Source organism: Danio aesculapii, chromosome 5, assembly GCF_903798145.1.
Source record: "Danio aesculapii chromosome 5, fDanAes4.1, whole genome shotgun sequence".
In the NCBI taxonomy this organism is placed as follows: Eukaryota; Metazoa; Chordata; class Actinopteri; order Cypriniformes; family Danionidae; genus Danio; species Danio aesculapii.
This window is the reverse complement of record NC_079439.1, coordinates 68,634,110-68,658,905: the sequence shown is the minus strand read 5'-3', so window position 1 is coordinate 68,658,905 and position 24,796 is coordinate 68,634,110. Positions and strand designations below refer to the sequence as shown.

Here is a 24,796-nt window from a genome sequence, read left to right as displayed (position 1 = left end):
GAATAATCCTTTTCTTCTTTGGTACGGAGCACACAGCGTCCATTTTTCCGAAAAAATACCTGAAATACTGATTCATCTGACCACAGCATATGTTTTCACTGTGTGATGGTTCATCTTAGATTCCTCAGAGCCCAGAGAAGGCGCTTCTGGACACTATGGCTTATAGGTGAATCACTATTTTTGATGCAGGGGAATCAGAGTTCATGGTTGTTCAGCTTAGGCTAACCAATTTACTTAATGTACTTGTGTAAATAAAATGTGTGGGTATTTATATTATATCCAGTTTTTGTGAACAAATGTTGGTTTATTTATTTTATACAGATTTTATACAGTATTTTTAAATGAATGTCATTGGAACTTTATTTTTTTCACAATGTAAAACATTTTAGTTGAATCAAATGATCTTTTCTAGCCATCTCAACTTAACAGATCACACTGGCTAAAAATATTGAGTTAACTTTGTTTAACTGGTAACACTTTACAATAAGGTTATATTTGTTAATGTTAGTTCATGTATTTACTAACATGAACAAACTCTGAACAATACATTTAATACAGGATTGTTCATGCTAGTATATTTTAGTATAAAAGACAGTCATTAATTGTTAGTTCATGTTAACTCCCAGTGCATCAGCTAATGTTCAGAAGCATGACTTTAGGTTTTAGTAATGCTTTACTAAATGCTGAACTATGATTAATAAATTCATAATAATCTGTTAGTAAATACATTGACTGACATTAAATAATGAAACCTTATTGTAAAGTGTGACTGTTTAACATAAGATTAGGTGGAAACCCATTGGTGGAAACCTGATTAACTTATTCAAATAAGTTAAAGCAACATAAAAAATATTAGTTGTCTTGACTTTTTCATTAAATTCTTTTACAGTGAGTATTTTAACTCATTTTTTCTCAAATGTCGACACTTTATGTATAAATCAATTTGATTTAATTTGATGTAGACACCAGAATGGAATCTCTTGTACTTTACCCCCGCATATTGTCTGAATAAGTAATGTAAATAAATAAATAATACCTTTGTGTTTAACTTCTTACAAGGACACTTTTAAAAAAGGTAGATACATTGGACTTTTAAAAATAGGTTAAATAAAATGCAAAGAAAAAATCAGAGTAGCATATCTTTTCTCTTCGTTATTGCACATATCCATGAAGTAATAGTTTTTGGAAGTGTCATTTTTTTGATTGTATTTCTCCAACACAGACTCTCAGATGCCGTCGTTATAACAGTGGGATGGAGGAAAGTCTGCTGAGAAGAATTCTCGTTTTTCTATGCTCGCTTCCTTCCCAACAGAAGATGTCTTTGTTTCTTCCAGATCAGTGACGAATTCCTGAAACTGATGGCTTTTTCCAAAAAGCGTTTCACCTGACACCATGTGAATGGGAGGGGCTGAGAAATCAATTCTTTACGCCGTCGTGACTCAGCAAAATGTCTTTTGGAAAAGATCTGAACGTGTGTAGCTATATATTAGTTTGTGTTGTATGGTCTGATTGCGAATGAGCTATTGAGGAGGAGACGTGAAGCTGGAATGATGGGGACTGTGTATTTTGGGGTTGTTGTACTACAATTTTTAGCATCCGTTCAGTCCTATGGGACCGGGGCTCCAGCTTCAGCTTGTGGGGATATGATTCCGAGACACGGAGTACAACCGCAGCCAAATCCGGCTCCGTACACCATCCAGGCCAGCAGCACAAAGTTTCAGGCCGGGACACCCATCACAGGTAGGAGATCATCTGGATGAAGATAATGTGATGAGCTCGCTGTGTTTTATAAATTAATTCTTCGCTGTATCCAAAGCTCTTGTGGAACTTTTATGTAGTTTAACGCCAATAGGCTGAGAGCAGTTACAAAACATGCAGTTTCCCAGAACTTTGCAGTTTTTTTTTTATCAATACTAGCTGTTTGTTGAAATGTAGAACAATTTAAAGGGTTAGTTCACTCGAAAATAAAAATCCAGCCATCTACTGCAAATAAAATGCTTTACTTTTATTAGTTTTGTCATGTTGGCAGTTCAAATATCAAAACATTCTTATATTAAGAAGCTTTTTCTAGACAAGCAAAACATATCGTCTTTTTTATGACATAATCTGTCAAAATTATGAGTTTTTCCTTAAAGCATACAGAATAAACTTATATCAAAAGAAAAAACAAGGTTATTTTGCTCATCCTACTAACAGGTTATTTTGCTTAAGGAAAAACACTTAATTTTGTTAAATTATTTCTTAAAAGACCATGTGTTTTGCTTGTTTGGAAAATGCTTCTTGATTTAAGATTGTTTTGATGTTTGGACTAGAAACGAGACAAAAAAATGAGAAAGAAAAGAATTTTATTGCAGTGCATTTACTGACTCTTCACTTGTTCAAAGCCTATTTGGCTTCAGTTGAACACGGATATTGAATATATTTTCAAAAATGCTGGCACACATTGACTTCCAATGTAATTCCCCGCCCTACTATGAACATCTATGTGTACGAGCAACTACAATTCTTCAAAATATCTGACAAGATTTTTTTCAATATCTGTGCCCAACCGAAGAAACTGGTTTAAAACAACATTAGGGAGAATAAAACGATTAGGGTCATGTTCATTTCTGGGTGAACTAACCCTTTAGATCAAATTTTTGTTGCTTGTTACTTTCGTCATCACTGATGGGGTCGAAATGAACAAGTTGCACAGCAAGGCAAGCTAGATTTTTTGTGTGTAAGTATAGTTAATATTATAAATACTTGACTATGAACTTGTTAACGTGTAACAGCAAACTTTTTACTTTTTAAGAAAAATTTATTTAAATATATTCGCAAAAACAATTTGAGGAGTTTTCATTGTAGGGATGAATAGTTCACCCAAAAATGAAAATTCTGTCACCATTTACTCCCCTTTCACTTACAAGTCAATGATTACAGGTTTCCAACATTCTTCCAAATATCTTTCTATGTGTTCAAGAGAAGAAAGAAACCCAGTAAGCTTTAATAACCACTTAAAAATGAGTAAATAGTGAGTAAAAGTTGAACTTTCAGGGCGTAATCAGCTGTGGGAATATTTGGACTGCATGTGTGATAGTGACTTTATTATGTATAACATGTGCCTCACCTGTTTGTTCATCTGTTGTTTGTCAGTGGTTATCAAAGGTCCAGACTACAGAGGTGTGCTTTTGGAGGCTCGCTCAGGATCGGACACTACAGCATTAGGATCCTGGCAGACGCCTCCCACCAACACTAAGTTCTTGGAGGTGAGGATGAGTGATGAAGCTTCTGCTGTATTAATTTTGTTTTGATTTTACACTGTGTTGTCTTGTGATTTGTTTCCTGTTGTTTCAGTCCCTGTTGTCTTTGACAGTGCCACACCCTTATTAATCCGTATGATTGCCCTTATTAGTTGCCACGGTAACTGTCTCCACCCCCTTGTCACCATGTTAGCTCTTTGTTCTGCCTCAGTATTTAAGCAGGAGTGGACATTTTTTGGTCTGGTTCTCAAAGGAGTAGCTGGAGGTGTTGCTTGGACCTCACCATGTTCATGACACAGCCGTTCTGTCATATTTGTATATAAACACCCATTTTTGCTATTTAAAAATAAATGTTACATTTATGTACATTACATCCAATAAAATACATCTGTTTTTATATCTTTGGAATTGAAACACAAGCTTTTATGTGACCCTGGACCACAAAACAAGAAGTTGCCAAGACCTTTGTTTCAGTATGTTAATGTACTTCCAATGGAAATGGGATATTGAGTAGGGGCGGGGCTTTATTTTTTGTGCATCATTTCCTCATAGCAATCTAACAGTAAGAGGGGCGTGGCTAAGAATATTGCAGACCGCCACTCTAAATGCAGAAGCAAATGATCAGACTTTTGAAGATTACCAAAACAAACTTTGTTTTTCAGTGGATTAACTTAACGGATTAATTGTTCGCCTAAATAATAACAATGTGTGCTAGCAAAATAAATAATTTAAAATTTGCCACCCAGGCTCATTGCGGATACGATTTCTGGGGACAGCAAAATACATGACCGGAGGTATGTCCGCTCGAAATTTTTGTGTTTGCGAATCCACCAGAGGCCGCTGTGTACGCTTTTAGATGATCTCAAATTTTTCATGCGCGTTGTCTTCTGCCGTAAATCCACCAGAGGCCGCTGTGTACACTTTTAGATGATCTCAAATTTCTCATGCGTGTTGTCTTCTGCCGTAAATCCACCAGAGGGTGCAATATACACTTCAGCCGACCAGGCCACCTTGCTGACCCACCTAGCCACCCACCCCCTTCCCTAAACCCAACCGATAGTGTTTTCCAAAAGCAATCTAGAAAAAGAAGAGCTGTTGCGGCCTCGTGATTTCACCACATTTTCAGCCTGTTGTTTATTTATTTTTTGCTTAACCTGGTTTCTGGAACCGTTCTACACTGGACTCGAACCCCGTCATCGTCTATCGGCATACGCATCGAGCTATTGGGTAAACTGCTAACACCAAAATAGCTGTCCACACGGAGGTAAGCGGTCAGCTGGTAGCACTAAAAGGAACTGAAGTCGGTGTCGTACCGTCCCATAGCATTCTCTTTAAAGACGAAATGAACCCAGACGTACCTTTGGCTACATATTTCGTGCTCTCCAGAAATGTAGACAGGGGTACGTATCCACAGTGAGCCTGTGTTGAAATTGTGATTCAATTGATTTAATTTGATTTGATGTAAATTATTGTAAAGAGAATTAAAATTTTTGTGGTATAAACAAACGTTCAGACATATGTAAGGTATACCTGTTAGTAAATCACAGTCATTATAAATGTTTGGTTCATTGTAGTTGTCATGTTTTCCAGTGTTCGGGAAACAAACAAGGTGCAATCACTCATTCCAACACTAACATTAAAAACAACTCCACCGTCTACACCTGGATTCCACCTGCGACCACAAAAAGCATCATGTTCATGTAAGAGGGAGCTATTACAATCTTTAATTCATACTATTTCAGAACTAATTTAATCTCTAGTTGTGGTTTAAATTGTACTAAATGTATGCTAATACTGCTTACTTTAGATTATGTTGTATGTTTTTACTCGAATAATCTGTACAAAACATTAAAAAAAATTAACATTTACAGTGTTAGACGTCATCATTTTTCTCAGAAAACATTTCTAAAGGTGTTGTTGACTTGAGATTTTCACCAGATGTTGGTAACAATCAAAGAAATCCATATATGAAAACAAAACTAATTTATAAATGAAGTTATGTGTAATAGAATGAAATGATGGTGGGAAAAAAGTATTGAACACGTGAAGAAAGGGAGGTGTAGAAAGGCAGCAGAAGCCCAGACAGCAGCTGAAATCTCACAGTATGAAGCTGCTGTCACACTGCACTTTTCTCCCCATAGACTTCTGTTCAAACGCACGTGAATGTGTCAGACCGGAAACGCAAGCTTGTGCGAAAAGTTTCGCAGTTTGCTGCTTTGGAATGTTCAAGCTTGGTAAACTCTGACCTGCGATATCGCATCACATGATTGCGTGAGACCAATCGAAGATGAAAACATGACCTCTCTTTACTAAATTTAAAACATGGACCAATCGCTCGCTTTTTAAAATGTCTAATCATCTTGTTTAATCCCGGCTCTTTTCGCAGCACCGTATGACAAAATTTCGCGCACACAAACTCTAGTGTGACTGCGGCATTATTCAGCAATCCTCTGCCCTTCGTCAGTGTAAATGAATATCAGCTGATTCAGTCCAAAATCTACATTAGCAGATGATGAAGATGAATCTAGGTTGGACATTTACGCAAGACTTTCATCCAAAACACAGCCATGGAAACTCTCAGGTGCTTTCAGAGAAAGAAAATCAAGCTGTAGAATGGCCCAGCCAATCACCTGACTAAAGTACAAATTAAAGATCAGATCTGATCGTCGAGACCCACAGAACCATCAATATTTTTCCACTCTATTGAAGTCTGAGAAACTCCCACCTGAGCAATGCATGTGACAATTAATTCTCCATATGAGAGGCGTCTTTAAGCTGCCATCATTAAAAATGCCTTTTATATAAAGTGTTAAACAGTGGTTCATTCAGTACATTGTCCTTGTGTCATTTTATTATTACACATTATTTCAGACTTTTTTGTTTTGTTTTATTTTTTTATATTTGTATTGTTTGGGTTTTTACCAAAATCCAGTTCAATTGAGTGTCAACAGCTCCTTTAGAAATATTATTAAAGATGTTAATTCAATACTTATTTCCCCCACTGTATATTAACATAATATTTGTCCTTAGGGCCACTGTAGCCCAGCAGCGCACTGTATTCTGGGTAAACGTGATGTCATCAAGTCTGACCCCGAGTGAGTAAATATGGAGTCTGTGTGGTTTTACACTTTTTTTTTTCGTAAACAAAAGCTGTTTAAAACGATAGTTCATCTAAAAATGACAATTGTGGTAACTGGTTGCAAACAATTTAGTTGGGCTGAAATTGACACAGCATCTGTCAGTCTGTCTATCTATTTATTGTTCTGTCTGTCTGTCTGTCTGTCTGTCTGTCTGTCTATCAGTGGTGTAGTCGGGGCTATACGCACATATACTCAGTATGCCTACTTATTTGCACTTGCTGTTTGGGTATTACGACTTCTGAGGATCAATAATTGTGTATACCCTCGGTATACTCACTTGTTTTGTTGATTAGACTTGCCTAATTTACATATATTCGCATCCCTTAACTGTATACCAAATGTTTTGTTTAACTCTCATCTTAATTTGTTGCAATTGGTGCATTTTTGTTTATATTTTGCACCATTCCCTGCCCCCTGACAACCTCAGCAGCTGTGAGAAAATTTCGTGAGTTTTTCAAAGTCAGCTGAATGATGTCTCGCTGAAACGTTCAGGTAAAATGATAAAACAGCATGGGCGGCTTGGGTGGGTAATAGTACACCACTTTTTTTTAGGACTACACCACTGCTGTCTATCTATCTGTCTATCGTTTAATCCATCCATCCGTCCATCTATCTATCGTTCTGTCCATCTATCTATCTGTATAGTCATTTAGCAGACGCTTTTGTCCAAATCGACTTACAATTAAGGAGGTATTTATCGATTCAACAAGAAAAGGCAGTGCATGCTAATGCTAATTATTCAAAGTAACTTGTTTGTGCTCAGAGAATTTAATGCTAGAGTAGTTGATTTTTTGAGAGAGAGAAGAGAGAAGGAGAGAGAAAGTTGCTTCTGGGTGGGTTTGGTTTTATTTTCTGTAGTTCAGGTGTTCTCGAAATAGATGGGTTTTAAGTTGTCGTTTGAAGGATACCAGTGTATCCGCAGTCCGAGTGGAAATGGGAAGATCATTCCACTAGCGAGGAACATTGAAAGAAAAGGTTTTGGAAAGTGGCTTACAGCTTCTCTGTGACGGTGGTGCTCCCACTTCAAACGAGCTTCAACCAGTAACCAATGCAGATTGATAAAGAGAGGTGTTATATGGGCTCTCTTTGGCTCATTGAAGACCAGACGAGCAGCAGAATTCTGGATCATCAGTAGAGGTTTAATGGTGCAGGATGGGCAACCAGCTAGAAGAGCATTGCAATAGTCCAGCCTTGAAATGACAAGAGCTTGGACTAAAAGTTGAGCAGTATGATCTGTTAAGAAGGGGCTAATTTTTCGGATGTTAAAATTAAATTTATTTATTTATTTATTTATTTATTTATTTATTCATTTATTTATTTATTTATTTATTTATAAAGGGAGAGTAAATGATGACCGAATCTTTGTAATGTTAGTAATTTTAGTAATGTTCAACTTTATATTTTTTATTTAAATTACTCCCATATAAATTGTTTGAAACCACTGATCTTAAAGTATTAAATCCAATGAATCCTTTATTTCAGTGTAAATGATGCCAGAATTTGAAGTTTTGGGTGAACTATCCCCTTTATGTCATTTATACAAGCAAAGAATGTTCCATGGCTCATTAATGAAGTGATTTTGTCATTGGTCTTATTAATTGTCAGGTGGAGGAGGAGGAACAGCACTAGATGCAAACAGTGGTGCTGAAAGGATCGTCACTCCTGCCCTGATGATGCTTATTTTCCCTCTGGCAGTTTTTCACTGTCTAGCTGCTCTATAATGATGATCCGGACTGATTGGATTATACCAGCTAAGTTGCTCCTTGTGAAATATTTAATCACACACTCGCAATTAAATATTTAGACACAGTTTGTTTTTCCTGACTAATATTTAGAGCACAGGTGTCAAACCACGGCTCTGCAGAGTTTAGTTCCAACCATGCTTCAACACGCTTGCCTGTAGGTAAGAAACAAGCCTGAAGGACTTAATTAGTTTGATCAGGTGTGTTTAATTAGGGTTGGAACTAAACCGTGCAGAGCTGCGGCCCTCCAGGAACTGAGTTTGACACCTGTGATTTAGAGGATAGTCACATGCATATTTGAGTTTTCTTTGATGTCAATGGAAAATACAAATAAAATGCACCTTAATGCTGTTTTAGTGCTTTGTTTTGTATTTATATATGTGTGATTCTTGAGTTTTTAAGTACATTTGGTGGTATAAACCTTATTAACCTTGCCTTATTTTTTGAAAAGTTTAATGAAAGTGGCATGGTGGCTTTGTGGTTAGCACTGTGGCCTCGCAGCAAGAAGTTCGCTTGTTTGAGTACCGGCTGGGTCAGTTGGCCTTTCTGTGTGGAGTTTGCATGCTTTCACATGTTGGTGTGGGTTTCCTCCAGGTGCTCCGGTTTCCCCCACAGCTCAAAGACATATACTATAGGTGAATTGGATGAACTAAATTGGCCCCGGAGTATGAGTGTGTGTGTGAATGTGAGTGTGAATGGATGTTTCTAAGTACTAGGTTGTGTTTTGAAGGGCATCCGCTGAGTAAAACATATCCTGGAATAGCTGGTGGTTCATTCCGCTGTGGCGACCTCTGAAATAGAGACTAAGCCAAAGAAAAATGAATGTACATGTAATTAATGAATTAATATTACTCAGTATTTAAATTAGTTACACTAACAAGGACACCTTAAAATAAAGTGTGACCAAAAACTACTCAAACACGTTTATCTGTTTAACCATAGCACAACATTGCTGGAATAAAAATAACACTATTCTTATTATTCTTATTATTTTATTCCAGCTTGTTTTAAAGGGAGATCAGATTAACAGTGAAGGTTCAACAGGATGACTTCATTCAAGTCATGATTAAAAACGGATCGATAGAAGGACAGATACTATAACTGAATAAGTGCAATAAGTCAAATACAAGATGAAAGATTTCACCAAAGTCAAAACTAAGAGTCTATTCACAAAAACACAACATTATATTCCTCAAATGGCAAAGTTTTAAATGGATAGTACACCCAAAAATGAAAACCGGGTCATTATTTACTCTCCTTTCACTTGTTTCAAACTTCATCTCTATCCTTAAGTAGTTGTTCGTTTCTGTTGAACGCAAAAGAAGCTATTTTGAAGAATGCTGGAAATCTGTAATCATTGACCTCCATGGGATTTGTTTTTCCTACTATGGAAGTCGATGGTTACAGGTTTTCAGCTTTCTTCAAAATATCTTCATTTGTGTTCAACAGAAAAAAAGAAACTCATAACCACTTGAGGATGCGTAAATAGTGAGTATATGTTTATTTTTGAGTGAACCTTGCGAGTATCCTTTTAAATGACCTTCTTGAACTCGTCGTAGAGAACCAGGACGATGGATCCACCCAGACTTCTGAGCACATTGGACCAGGCGCCCTTAAAAAAGGCCTTTGGACCCTCATTACGTGCAATCTTCCTCCAGCAGTCAATGCTGCCGCTGTACATTACATCAGCTAAAATAAAACATAAAACACGATTATATTTAAGACTGGAAATGACAGACATTTTGGATTAAATAGAAAGTGTCCATCACCAAAACAATTCTAGAGGTTTTTTTAGAGGCGTCAACTTAATTGTTTTATGTTCAATTTACTTAAATTTGTTAAAACTAATAGCAAATAGCATTTTAAATAGCATATTACCTCTTTTTATCTTTCTCCCCTCCATCTTGGAGACAATCTACATTGTAAAAAGTGCTATAGAAATACACATGAATTGTAGAATTGAATTGAAGAAAACTGGAAACCTGTAACCATTGACATCCATAGTAGGAAAAACGAATACCATTGAAGTCTATGTTTACAGGTTTCCCGCCTCAAAATATCTTCTTTTGTGTTCAACAAAATTAAGCAACCCAAACAGGTTTGGAGCAAGTAAATAGGAGATGCCCAAACTCGGGGCCCACAGACCAAACTTTGCCCTTTGTATTCTTTGATTTGGCCCGCCAGAGGGAAAATGACTGGGAAGGGTTGGGGAATGCCTTTAACAGAGATTCTCATTTCTAATTAAATGTAACCTTTTGTTTGTTTGTTTTATCGTTGAGCTACAGAAAAATTCATATTAAATGTTTCAATTAAAAGTTGTAAATGAATCAGATTTTTTTAAATGTACATACTGTCACTTCACAAATAGGGGACAAAGCAGAAGACTTCAGCATGCAAATGAAGGCAAAGGCAGGTTCTGCATGACGAGTGTATTCAACTCCATTGTTTTCATTCATTCACTTATTTTCTTTTTGGCTTACTCCCTTGATTAATCTGGGGTTGCCACAGTGGAATGAACCGCCAAATTATTCAGCATATGTTTTCACACAGCGGATGCCCTTCCAGCTGCAACCCATCATTGGGAAACATCCATACACACTCATTCACACACTTACACTACGGTCAATTTAGTTTACCCAATTCACCTATAGTGCATGTCTTTGGACTTGTGGGGGAAACCGGAGCACCTGGAGGAAACCCACACCAACCCTAGGAGAACATGCAAACTCCACATAGAAATGCCAACTGACCCAGCCAGGGGTTGAACCAGCGACCGATTGTGCTACCCACTGCGCCACCGTGACGCCACTCCATTGTTTTATAAATAGATTTTCTTAATGGTTTTATTGTAATAAGTTTGTTAAAAATAATATACATTTAAAAAAATTAAAATGCAAAAGTATTTTTTTCTGTTCATTTATAAATATTATAAAATAAATGAGGAAATTACCCATGGCAACTTTAATGTCATACAGTTTGCTACATTTACTTTCGGCCCAAAGCTCTTAATCAAGCTTGGCTTTTGGCCCTTTGTAAGAAAAAAGTTTGGGCACCCCTGACATAAATGATGATGTTTTGGGTGAACTATCCTTTTTATGTCATTTATGCAAGGAAGGAATAAAGCATGCCTCATAAATGAAGTGATTTGTCGTTCTCTCCTAATTAAAATGGCACCCATTTTGGATGAAATAGAAAGTGGTCAATACCTCCTTTAAGTCCAGACTGCATCATCATGGAGCGACGCACTGTGTCAAACGGATATGATATGAAGCCAGCGACAATAGTGACAGTGTGAGCGATCATCCAGCTGACCACAATATGAGTGTTCTCTGGGTCAGGTAACATGCCTGGAAAACAGATATTACAAGAAGGGTATGAACGAAGGCTGTTATCATCCATTCACATGGTTAATCAGCTATCCCAAAGAGCATAGAATCACCAAGAGGCGACACTTTAGTGCGATTTTGTAAACAGCCACTAGATGGCGCGGCAGCCATTTTGTAATCAAAGTTTCAATAGAACAACAGCATGTTATAAGTCTGTAAAATAAACTATTAAAAGTGCTGGTGATTGTGATAGTAAGTGTTGTATTGTCGTCTTTCAGGTTGTATCTCAGCTTTAATGCGCTTTTTAAGTAAATAAATAAAAAACAAAGCAGCTGCTTACCATCGAAACAGCAATAAGATCCAACGGACAGCCGATCTCTTTCACTCCAAAATGGCGGAATCCGGGGCTGTTGCTGGGCGCTGCTTTTGCAATGGAACGCTCTATTGAGTGTCGCCTCTTGGTCATTCTAAGCTCTTTGGCAATACTAATAGAGAAGACTCTAGATCCAGATCTGTTTTTACAGTACTGTGATGGTTGGGATTAGGGTTGGGGCAGGGGTAGACGTTAATAAAATACAATTAATAGGACATTTAATAAATAATATAAGTAATTCTCGTTAACTTCTAGCTGCAGTCAAATGTGATCTATAGCTGATTAACCATGTGGATGGATGATAACCTATTGGCCCATATCTATCAGCTAATAACCACTGATAACGGCCATTCAACCGAGTGATAACATTCGAATCGGCTACCCCAGCGCTAAACCCAACCTCACAGTAACCTGTTGTGTTTTATTAATGTCTATTCCACCTACACCAACCCTAGCACACTAGTGGTGTAAGTCCCACCAACTTGGAGGTCACCCAGTCTACTTGCGGTGTAATCCCTCCCACTTGGAGGTCTCCGGGCTGCAGCGATGCCTACTTGGATATTTCAGACAATTATAAATGTGGATGCCATTGCAATCAAAATTTGCAATGTTTATTTTGCTAGCGCATGTTGTTTTTCTTTAGAGATGCCCAAAGTAGGGCCTACGGGCCAAAGTTGGCCCATGGTAGCCTTTGATTTGACCCACAGTCCCACATTTAATGACCCCATAAAATTTATGTAATGTGTGTATTTATATAGTGCATTTATTGTGTATGGCCATACACCCAAAGCACTTCACAATCATGAGGGGGTCTCTCCACACCACCACCAGTGTGCAGTTCCTATGTTTTCATTCTGGCTTGTTGCCTGAGCGAATGACATATCTCTGTAAACCAATAGCGTTCAGCTTCGCGTCTAGCTTCGCCTTATGGTACCCTTTGTACCCTTTGCAAAGGGTGAACAAAAAGTGGTACGGTTCGCTTTTAGGTACCATTTGACAGTGGAAACAGCCATAAAAGCATACCGTACCGGTCCATATTTTGAGACCAACAATCATCATATGTGAAATAACATAATTACTAACTTGCTTGATCATAAGTAGACTAATTCAACAACTCTGTTAAAGTTGTTAAAATTTCATTAAAAAAAAAATGTCTATGTCCAAGTTTTGCCGAATTATCACTTGATGCTTCAACCTAACTGTACATATACCCATACACTGTAGGAAAATACATTTTGACTGACAGAAAAGGCAAAGCTAAATCTCTCCCAGAATATTATCTGATTAATTTAAGGACATTTTCTGTAATCTGAAATACTAAAATGCTATTGAAACGCAGTTATTGACTTCTGACTGAAGTTCTTCTTTCGTTTGGTCAGAGGAGAACTGCTCCCATGACTGAGCCTGCTTTCCCACAAGGTTTATTTCTCCATTTCCATCAATTGGGAGTTTTGGTTCCTTGTCTGTTGCTTTTGGCTTGTTAATGTGGGGTAGACAGAGCTGTCATGTGTGTGTCTGTGCAAATTCTTAGACTAACAGTACGTTTACATGGACACCAATAATCCGATTTTACTACGATTAAAACAATACTCTGTTTAAGAGTTTACCATGTAAACAGCGATTATTGGATAATTTAATCCGATTAAGGTCATAATCGAACTAACAAGAAATCGAATTAAGACATGTGAAGTATGCCAAATTTAGTCGCATCAATGAAGTGCAGTACAGACATGTAAACACCTTAATCAAACTATTACCGTCATGTAGGACCTTTCGCTGCGTTTTGCGACAGGATAGTCTATACACATGACTGTCTTACACTATTATCTGCACCTACCCAGTCAGTGAAGACCACAGACACCTGCAGGTGAGTTTTTTTCTCCTATTCAGCGTGCGGTATGAAATTCCATTAAAACTACACTCTTCCAGCAGTTCATAGTTGCATCCAATAACTCGTTTGTCACGGGGGCATGCATGAAATGTTCCCGAATGAACGTGAAAGTGCCAAACTGCAGTTAAAGGGCCACGAAACCCCCCTGTTTCAGCATACTTTGAGTGTTTACAAAAGATACTACTTTTTTTTTTGGCCTTTAATGATCTCTAAGTACTCTTTCCACCACTGCCAAAACAAAAAAAAAACACCAAAACGTCACCTTTTGCAGTGTCATAAATGCCGAAGTATGCCGCCCTGTAGATGATGATGCCTTGCACGGACACATTGAAGCCCTGATACAAGCCCCTCACCCCATCAGACCTGAAGATCTTCACTAAACAGTTTGCGAGGCCCTTGAATTCTCTCCCCGCGGTGCCAGTTTTTCCCACATCGGCAGCCAAACGGGTTCTGGCAAAGTCAAGCGGGTAGACCAAACACAGAGATGTGGCTCCAGCTGCACCACCAGACGCAAGGTTACCAGCGAAGTACCTCCAAAACTGTGTGCGCTGGTCAACGCCATCTAGGAAAATCTTCTTATACTTATCCTTGAAAGCGAAGTTGAGGGCCTGTGTTAGGAAATAGCGAATGACGTTGGCCAAGTTGCCCCTCCAGAAGGACAAGAAGCCCTGCTCCCTGGGAATACGCACTACACAGTCTACAATGCCTTTGTATTGTTTGTCTGTTGTGATTTGTTTGCTGGCGTGCTGGACCTGCAAAAAAAAAGACACCCATTTTACTAAATTATTGTTAGTGCTGGGCTTGTTAGTGCTTGTTAGTGCAGGCATAAAAAATAAAAGTTTGTTTTGACGTGTGTGTGGTATACACTCATTGGCCACTTTAATAGGTACACCTTGTTAGTACTGGGCTGGACCCCCTTTTGCCTTCAGAACTGCCTTAATCCATCGTGGCATAGATTCAACAAGGTACTGGAAATATTCCTCAGAGATTTTGCTCCATATTGACATGATAGCATCACACAGTTGCTGCAGATTTGTTGGCTCCACATCCATGATGGACACATCCCAAAGGTGCTCTATTGGATTGAGACTGGTGACTGCGGAGGCCATTTCAGTACAGTGAACTCATTGTCATGTTCAAGAAGCCAGTCTGAGATGATTTGCACTTTATGACATGGCGCGCTATTGTGCTGGAAGTAGCCATCAGAAGATGGGTACACTGTGGTCATAAAGGGATGGACATAGCAGCAACAATACTCATGTTGGCTGTGGCGTTGACATGATGATCAATTGGTACTAATGGACCCAAAGTGTTCCAAGAATATATCCCCACATCATTACACCACCACCACCAGCCTGAACCGTTAATACAAGGCAGGATGGAACCATGCTTTCATGTTGTTGACGCCAAGTTCTGATCCTACCAATCGAATGTCGCAGCAGAAATCGAGACTCATCAGACCAGGCAACATTTCTCCAATCTTCTATTGTCCAATTTTGGTGAGCCTGTGTGAATTGTAGGCTCGATTTCCTGTTCTTAGCTGACAGGAGTGGCACCAGGTGTGGTCTTCTGCTCCTGTAGCCCATCTGCCTCAAAGTTGGACATGTTGTGTTTACAGAGATGCTCTTCAGCAGACCTCAGTTGTAACGAGGTGTTCTTTGAGTTACTGCTGCCTTTCTATCTCCTCTGACCTCTGGCATCAACAAGGCATTTGCGCCCACAGAACAGCCACTCACTGGATATTTTCTCTTTTTCGGACCATTCTCTGTAAATACTAGAGATGGTTGTGTGTGAAAATCCCAGTAGATTAGCAGTTTCTGAAATACTCTGAGCAGCCCGTCTGGCACCAACAACCATGCCACATTCAAAGTCACTTAAATCACCTTTCTTTCCCATTCTGATGCTCAGTTTGAACAGCAGCCGATCGTCTTGACCTTGTCTACATGCCTAAATGCATTGAGTTGCTGCCATGTGATTGGCTGATTAAAAATTTGTGTTAACAGGCAATTGGTCAGGTGTACCTTACAAAGTGGCCGATGAGTATATAGCATCATATGTTAGTTTAGTCCAAAATCACCTCAAGTGAGTATAATTACCTTTTTGCAAAAAAAATTGCATTCAAAATGTGCCATTTCCATCACTCGCTTTTGCATACGACTATTCAGAAAAATATATTAACACAGGGTGATTTAAACCAAACTGAACTGGATCAAATTTTCTGCATTTCAGATAAGATTAAATTAAAAATAAACAAATAAATAAATTCATAACAGAAATTGTCATTTTTAAGATCTTTATACCTGTGCGAACTTTACACCATTAGTTAAGGGAAAGTCATTACAAAATTTACTTTCAGTCTTATGAATCATTTACCAAGGCAGCAGCAGATCAAAGGTAATCCAGTATATGTTTGGTTTTTTGAAACGAAAGATTGTTTTTCTTTGTAACACCTCAATGTGTCATCAAGAGCGAATCAAAACTGATCAAACCAGCAAAGATCAAGGTTTTACATTAAAAATCCTTTTTAATGTTCTGCCGGAGACAAATGTCACAATATTGGTATACCGGCCACTTTATTAGGTACATTTGTCCTTTTTAACTGCTTGTTAACACAAAATTCTAATCAGTCAATCACATGGCAGCAACTCAATGGTAGACATGGTTTAGACTGCAGTTCAAACCGAGCATCAGAATGGGCAGCAAAGGGGATTTTAGTGACTTTGAGCGTGGCATGGTTGTTGATGCCAGACGGGCTGGTCTGAGTATTTCAGAAACTGCTGAACTACTGGGATTTTTAAGCACAACCATCTCTAGGGTTTACAGAGAATGGCTGAAGAAGAGAAAATATCCAGTGAGCGGCAGTTCTGCCAGCACAAATGCCTTTTTAATGCCAGAGGTCAGAGGAGAATGGCCAGACTTGTTCCAGCTGATAGAAAGACAACAGTAACTCAAATAACCACTCGTTACAACCGAGGTCTGCAGAAGGCGGATGAGCTACAGCAGCAGAAGACCTACCGGGTGCCGCTCCTGTCAGCTAAGAACAGGAAACTGAAGCTACAATTCTCACAGACTCACCAAAATTGGACAATAGAATTTTCTCGATTTCTGCAGCAACATTCGGATGGTAGGATCAGAATTTGGCATCAACACCATGAAAGCATGGATCCATCCTGCCTTGTATCAACGATTCAGGCTGTTAGTGGTGGTGTAATGATATGGGGGATATTTTCTTGGCACACTTTGGGTCCATTAGTACCAATTGAGTATCGTGTCAACGCCACAGCCTACCTAAATATTGTTGCTGCCCATGTCCATCCCTTTATGACCACAGTGTTTGCATCTTCTGATGGCTACTTCCAGCAGAATAACGCACCATGTCATAAAGTGCAAATCATCTCAGACTGGTTTTTTAAACATGACAATGAGTTCACTGTACTCAAATGGCCTCCACAGTCACCAGAGCTCAATCCAATAGAGCACCTTTTCAATATGATGGAATGGGAGATTTGCATCATGGATGTGCAGCCGACAAATCTGCAGCAACTGTGTGATGCTGTCATGTCAATTAGAAATCTCTGAGCAATAATTCCAGTACCTTGTTGAATCTATGCCACCAAGGATTAAGGCAGTTCTGAAGGCAAAAGGGGGTCCAACCCGGTACTAGTAAGGTGTACCTATTAAAGTGGCCGGTGACTTTTTTTTTTTTTTTTTATTAATTTATTTGTATTTTTTTACAGTGATTTCTAGTCATGTGTTTCTTTTGCATCAAACAACTGTAAGGCTAAACAGTTTTATAGTTCTTTATTTTAAGATAAAGATTCTTCATAGCACCTCAATATATCATCAGGAGACATTTTATGAATCAGGAGGCGTTTATGAATCACCAAGGGTCAAAGTTTGCCACTAAAAATCCTCTAATGTTGTGCTGAAGAACAAACCATCACCTTTTTTTTTACCATTATTGCATGAACTATATTCCTTTATTCTTTATATCCCTTTATAACATGACAGGATGTCATGCAGTTTTATCACATGATTTTGAATGACATCATCTTACACCAGTGGAAACTGCAAGTCGACAAAAATAAATCATGTAGATTAAAATCTGCTTTGTGCTGCGTTCTGGCTCTCATTGTAGGCCTAATGTGATTTAGACATAGGGTGCATCTATTTATACACATTTCTATATCTCTGTATGAGTTTAACTTATAATTTTAGCAGACCCTAAAAATTAGTTGAATTAAGCAACATAGGAAGTGTCTAAAAGATGACTTCAATTTAAAATGCAGTTGATGTCAATATACAAAGCATCTGTTTGCTGTAATATGAGAGTGTGGTTTGTGTGTCAAGCAGATACGTGGAAAAGGTGTGTTCATTTCTATAGCAACAATACCTCAATGGACCATTTGCATTAGCCTCAGTGTAAAGATGGTGTCTGACCAACAAGGAAGGTTATAAGGAGTAATATAGTAGCTTCATTCATTCATTTTCATTCCCTCAGTCGTACTTTGCGATTTATATTAATTACATTCATAACATAATAATAATAATCATATTAGATCCATAATATAATATAATAATAATATTCATTCATTAATTTTCCTTTGGCTTAGTCCCTCAGTTGTACTTTGAGATTTATAATAGATCCATAATATAATAATAATATTCATATTAGATCCATAACATAATAATAATATTCATTCATTCATTTTCCTTTGGCTTAGTTCCTCAGTCGTACTTTGTGATTCATATTAGATCCATAAAATAATAATAATATTCATATTAGATCCATATAATAATAATTTTCATTCGTTTATTCGTTCATTCATTCATCCATTTTCCATTGGCTAAGTCCCTCAGTCGTACTTTGCGATTCATATTAGATCTATAATATATTAATAATAATCATTCATTAATTTATGCATTCATTCATTTTCCTCTGGCTTAGTCACTCAGTTGTACTTTGCGATTCATATTAGATCTATAATATAATAATAACATTCATTCATTCATTCATTCATTCAGTCATTCATTCATTTTCCTTTGGCTTAGTCCCTCAGTCGTACTTTGCAATTCATATTAGATCCATAATATAATAATAACATTCATTCATTCATTCAGTCATTCATTCATTTTCCTTTGGCTTAGTCCCTTAGTCGTACTCTGAAATTCATATTAGATCCATAATATAATAACATTCATTCATTCATTCAGTCATTCATTCATTCATTCATTTTCCTTTGGCTTAGTCCCTTAGTCGTACTTTGCGATTCATATAAGATCCATAATATAATAATGCTATTCATATTAGATCTATAATATAATATTAATAATCATTCATTCATTTTCCTTTGGCTTAGTCCCTCAGTCGTACTTTGCAATTCATATTAGATCCATAATATAATAATAACATTCATTCATTCATTCAGTCATTCATTCATTTTCCTTTGGCTTAGTCCCTTAGTCGTACTCTGAAATTCATATTAGATCCATAATATAATAATAACATTCATTCATTCATTCAGTCATTCATTCATTCATTCATTTTCCTTTGGCTTAGTCCCTTAGTCGTACTTTGCGATTCATATAAGATCCATAATATAATAATGCTATTCATATTAGATCTATAATATAATATTAATAATCATTCATTCATTTTCCTTTGGCTTAGTCCCTTAGTCGTACTTTGCGATTCATATAAGATCCATAATATAATAATACTATTCATATTAGATCTATAATATAATATTAATAATCATTCATTCATTTTCCTTTGGCTTAGTCCCTCAGTCATACTTTGCCATTCATTTTAGATCCATATTAGATTCATATTAGATCTTTTTATGCAACAGATTTTACTTTTGCTTATTATTTTTATCTTTTGCACTTGAGTATTACAGTAAATTTCATGTATGGAATTGTCAAAATTGCTTAACTAACTTAAAATTAATATTGCATATCAAGTTTCGTCTTCATTATAGATTTAGGATCATTTTACTCAGAGTTTAGTTTTACTCAGAGATTTTACTTATTAAAAACACTGAGGAAATCAACAAAGTGGATTTTTTTTTTTTTTTTTTGCTATAAGTTGTACGTTAGCATACTAACAGCGATATTAATTTTGTTGTAACTAAACACAAAGACCTTAATACTTGGTAACACAACACACAATTGACACTTTATCTCCATCTTACAAAAACTGTTTACTATAACTGTACCACAATCATGTTGCACTGCTTGCTTGTACCTTAAATAACTCTTCCACAACATTAATCCTTAAATACCTCTTTAGCACAACATTCAGCTTTAATACCTCTCTTGCACAATATCCTCCACAACATTGTTCAGTCTCATGTAAAAGTACTTGTATAGCCTGTCTTATGTATATAGTTAAGTACCATATATGCTAGTTATGCATAGGTTTTCTAAAATAGCTCTTTGTTGTGTTTTTATTTATGATTACTTTATGCAGCACCATTGTCCTGCGAAACACAACATTCTTTCCTCTATGTCCACACATGTAGCGCAATGACAATAAAGCTCGACTTGACTTGACAATTGTTTTTTTTAAGCATCAATGTATAATTTTAAGTAGAAAATGAACTCCAGTTGTTATAACATCACGCCATTACAGGTAACAACAAAGGTGATATGTAAAACTTTGTAAATACAAAATAAAATTACCACAATACATGATGGGAACACCAGAATCAGAAAGTAGTGTATTTATTAATTATATTACTTTGATTACTTCAAATAATCACCATAAACATAGCAAACAATTCCAATTTAAATATAGCCAACCTATAGGTTAAAGGTTTATTTTCTACAAACTTGAATCGAGCACTAATACAGAATACTATATTTTTATCAGTATAGGATAGGATACTTCTTTAATAATAATAAAAAAAAACATTTCTATTTTATCAGTGCATGAATGACAGAAGTTATGGCCAAACTTGAGGATAATAACACGATAACTATCTTTCAATACCTTCTCTAAGCCTTTTAAACAAATTTTATTTAAGGATTCAATTCTTCTTTGTTATTATAAAACTTTTACAGCATCATAACGAGGGGTAGTTCACCGAAGAATTAAAACTTACTATTTACTCACCCTGAATCGTTACGTGTTTCTTTTTTCTGTTGAAGACGAATGAAGATATTTTGAAGAAAGATGTAAACTTGTAGCCATTGACTTCCATAATATGAAAAACAAATACTACTGAAGTCAATGGTTACAGGGCAATGAGTATCTTCTTTCAGCAGAAGAAACAACTCGGATGAAACAAGTAAAGGCTGAGTATCATTTATGAGTGAACTAACCCCTAACATGATCTAGACTAACCGACACATAACAATAACATTAACAATAACAGACACATGAATGAAAATGACAGTCATTAATTAAAATAATGACACCATATTATTAGTTAATAAAACATACAACAAGTGTTTAAATATAAATTGTACCTGTAGCAGAAGCTTGACTCTTTCAATGGGCGCAACAGCAGTTTCAGAAACTGCAGCGGCAACTCCTCCCGCCAAAAAATCCTTGGCGAATGAAACGACGGAGTCGCTCATCATTGCGGGATGTAATACTATCGAAATGACCTTTTATGTATATATGTATGTACTCAATGACTCTTCTGAAGCCTCCATCGCGAGATACAGCGGGAAGTCTGTTGTTTTGTTATTGGTCAAAGTGTACAGGCTACTTTCATAGGGAGGAGGAGGAAACCCGAGCTGAGCTGTCACCTGCATACGTAAATATTCGGTTGCACTGACTCTTGATGGAAAAAACTTGCTTGACAAGTTGATCAACCAGCATGCTTTTGTGTGTCTGGGTTTTACAGATTTTTGTATCCAAATATAAAACGAATACAGACAAAGTCCAAACCCCTGCTGAAAAAACAGCATATGCTGGTAAGGTATGTTTTGATGCTGGTATGCTGGTCTTGCTGGTCTCAATGCTGGTTTTGCTGGTTTCAATGCTGGTCCTGCTGGTCTCAATGCTGGTTTTGCTGGTCTCAGTGCTGCTCCTGACCAGCATTGAGACCAGCAAGACCAACAGTGAGAACAGAAAAACCAGCATTGAGACCAGCAGGATCAGCATTGAGACCAGCAAAACCAGCATTGAAACAAGCAAGACCAGCATACCAGCATCAAAACATACCTTCCCAGCATATGCTGTTTTTTCAGCAGGTTACTTATTAAAATGAGCGTAAACAACACGATCCTTGAGGGACAACTTAATTTTATATTCAATCTACTTGAATTTGTAAAACAAATAAGTTAACGTAATTCCTTCATGTTGTCACAACACAAATCTATTGTGTGGAACTCAGCATTTGTGTAGCCAATATAAGCCTTATATTTCCAACACGCTTCAGCATATACTGTAGTATTACCTATTACCTGAACTGATAAACTATAATAAACACCATACTTTAGTTTTGTAAGCTGTTGTGTAGTATATATTTGTAAAGCTTCACAGTATTGTGTATTTTGTTTATTTTATATTACTATAGTTGTATTACCATATAGCAAATATAATTACCACAACAGACTAATTCAAGTTCTTTGCTAAAATAAACTATAAATGAATATTATATGAATACTGTTTTGTTAATGCGGAAGCAGGCTATTGATTTTACTTTCTTTATTGTTGACAATCTTCATTATAACAAATTGATGCATAAATTATTTTAAATAGCTATTTAAATTAAGGGACTGCAATAAATAAATTGTTAAATTTAACTTGTGTGCTACTTAGTGCGGTAATACTTTATTTTGATGGTCCATTTGAGTATTAGTAGACTGTCTGCTTAATATCTGTTGAAATGCTCATTGAACAGACATTTAACTGACAATAAGAAACTTACACTAACCCTAACCCCAACTTAACAGTCTACTTAACTTAAACACTACAAACTGAACTACACTGTTCCTATTTACTGTGACCTTTTATGTGAAGCTGCTTTGACACAATCTACATTGTATAAGCGCTATACAAATAAAGGAGAATTGAATTGAATTATAATCTAATGAGAATTAGTTGGCATGTAGATGCAATGTTACTTAACTCAACAAACGGACCATCAAAATAAAATGTAAAATGGAGTAAAATGGAGACTTAATTGACTGTAAATAATAAAATAAAAGCAGGTCTATACTCAGATTATTGATGAAGTGAAAACACTTTAAAACGTGAGTGTAAAAAGTTAACAGATAATTTTTTTTAAATACAGTGGGACAAATGCAAGCACTTATACAAAATACACAGATTCCAGACATCCTGGGAAAATTTGGGCACAACGAGTAACTCCAAAGATTTATTTTCCCCCTTTAGTTTTCCATTTCTTGCCCTTATATTTTATCCTGTACTGTTGAACTATGAAAAACATGGAAATTTACCCCAAAAAATCATGCAATCGTGTTGTAAACAATGTCCTCAAATTCGCTAGTTAATTTGTGAACACTTGGACTGTTGTTTAAATTCCAAATTAACATCAGGATGCCTGTATTTCTAGGGAAATTACATGAAAGCAGCATATTTTTCCAGTATACTCTGAGTTCGTTGTTTATTTTAAAGGATCCTTTTCATCCTTTGCAATCACCCAATGACAGAAGAACAGTCAAATTCTCTTTCCCACCCACAGGAATTGACCCACTAGGATCATGCATGTGAGTTTTCAGACCTGGCTCTCGTGGTGCATTACCTAGACGACTTTCTCTTTGTATTTTACCTCAGGGGATTAAATGGTCCTTGAGGGACCTTCTGCGAAGGATGGATTCTCCAGGAAAATATATCTCCTTTCACAGAAGAAAACCTCAGCCTCTCCAGACTTACAAATAACAAAAAAAAGGGCTAACTTTTTGATGCACGACAACCTATAATCCCATTTTGTGCTTTTATCTCTTGTTTATTGATGTCATAGTTTGATCAAGCCAGTAGCCAGGGAGGTTTGGTGGTTCGGAAGACCCACCCTTCACTGACAAAAGTCCAGGATTTGTCCCATTGATGAGCTCATTTGTCCTATTTTGACTGCTATGCCATTATAAATAGTAAAAATGACCCATAGAAAAAAGGCTTACTGTATTGTTTTTAAGTAGTGAAATCATTAGACAAGTAACTCATTCTAAATCTTGGACCTAATTCTTGAAACAAAACATGACCAATAAAAACAGCATAGGCTTATTCTGAAAACATAGCCCTATATACATTTCTGGAGATCGTGAATTATGTAGCCAGAGCTACGTATGGCTGCATTTCATCTTTAAAACGAACCCTAAGGGGCAGTGTGGCGCTTTTCCTTTTCATGCTTACCAGCTGACCGCTTACCTCAGATGGACGGCTTTTCCGTTGGTACCAGTTTGTCCTGTAGCTCGCCATATTGGCGGACTTGAGACGCAGAGTGGGGTTGACCATGACTGGGGTTCGAGTCCCATTCCTGAATTCAAGTTTGTCAGTTTTAAGTTTTTAATTATTCAACTAAATAGTCAAAACTATTTTTAAACAATGCACACAGTCATCAGAATTGAGTTTTTTAAATGTATTATTTTATTGAAGCATATAATTAAGCATGCAGTATTATACAATGACATATGGAACAGTCATACAAAACTTAGCCAGTGATGCAGAACATACAAAAAATTTTATATATATATATATATATATATATATATATATATATATATATATATATATATATATATATATATATATATATATATAAATATATATATATATATATATATATATATATATATATATATATATATATATATATAAATATTTAGTCCCTTTATTAATCCCAGGTCACCACAGTGGAATGAACCGCCAACTTATCCAGCACATGTTTTACACAGCAGATGCCCTTCCAGCTGCAACCCATTCACACACATACACTACGGACAATTTAGCGTACCGAATTCACCTGTACCCCATGTCTTTGCACCCAGCGGAAACCCACGCAAACGCAGGGAGTACATGCAAACTCCACACAGAAACGCCAACTGACCCAGCTGAGGCTCAAACCAGCTACCTTCCTGCTGTGAGGCAACAACACTACCTACTGC

General features: G+C 36.8%; 2 protein-coding genes across 2 annotated transcripts; one reads left to right on the top strand and one right to left on the bottom strand.

Moving 5' to 3' along the window:
• Positions 1-1,231: 1,231 nt before the first annotated feature.
• Positions 1,232-8,475, top strand: si:dkey-251i10.2 (uncharacterized protein LOC562682 homolog). Its single transcript, XM_056458786.1, has 5 exons — positions 1,232-1,740; positions 3,136-3,248; positions 4,833-4,942; positions 6,273-6,337; positions 7,988-8,475. Exons 1-5 carry the CDS (start codon positions 1,548-1,550, stop codon positions 8,101-8,103), a joined length of 597 nt encoding a protein of 198 aa, XP_056314761.1. The 5' UTR covers positions 1,232-1,547; the 3' UTR covers positions 8,104-8,475.
• Positions 8,476-9,101: 626 nt separating this feature from the next.
• si:dkey-251i10.1 (uncharacterized protein LOC100038774 homolog) lies at positions 9,102-21,417 on the bottom strand. The gene is made up of 4 exons (XM_056458785.1): positions 21,188-21,417; positions 13,977-14,466; positions 11,331-11,471; positions 9,102-9,813 (listed from the first exon to the last, which is right to left on the bottom strand). Exons 1-4 carry the CDS (start codon positions 21,299-21,301, stop codon positions 9,656-9,658), a joined length of 903 nt encoding a protein of 300 aa, XP_056314760.1. The 5' UTR covers positions 21,302-21,417; the 3' UTR covers positions 9,102-9,655.
• Between the last annotated feature and the right edge of the window lie 3,379 nt (positions 21,418-24,796).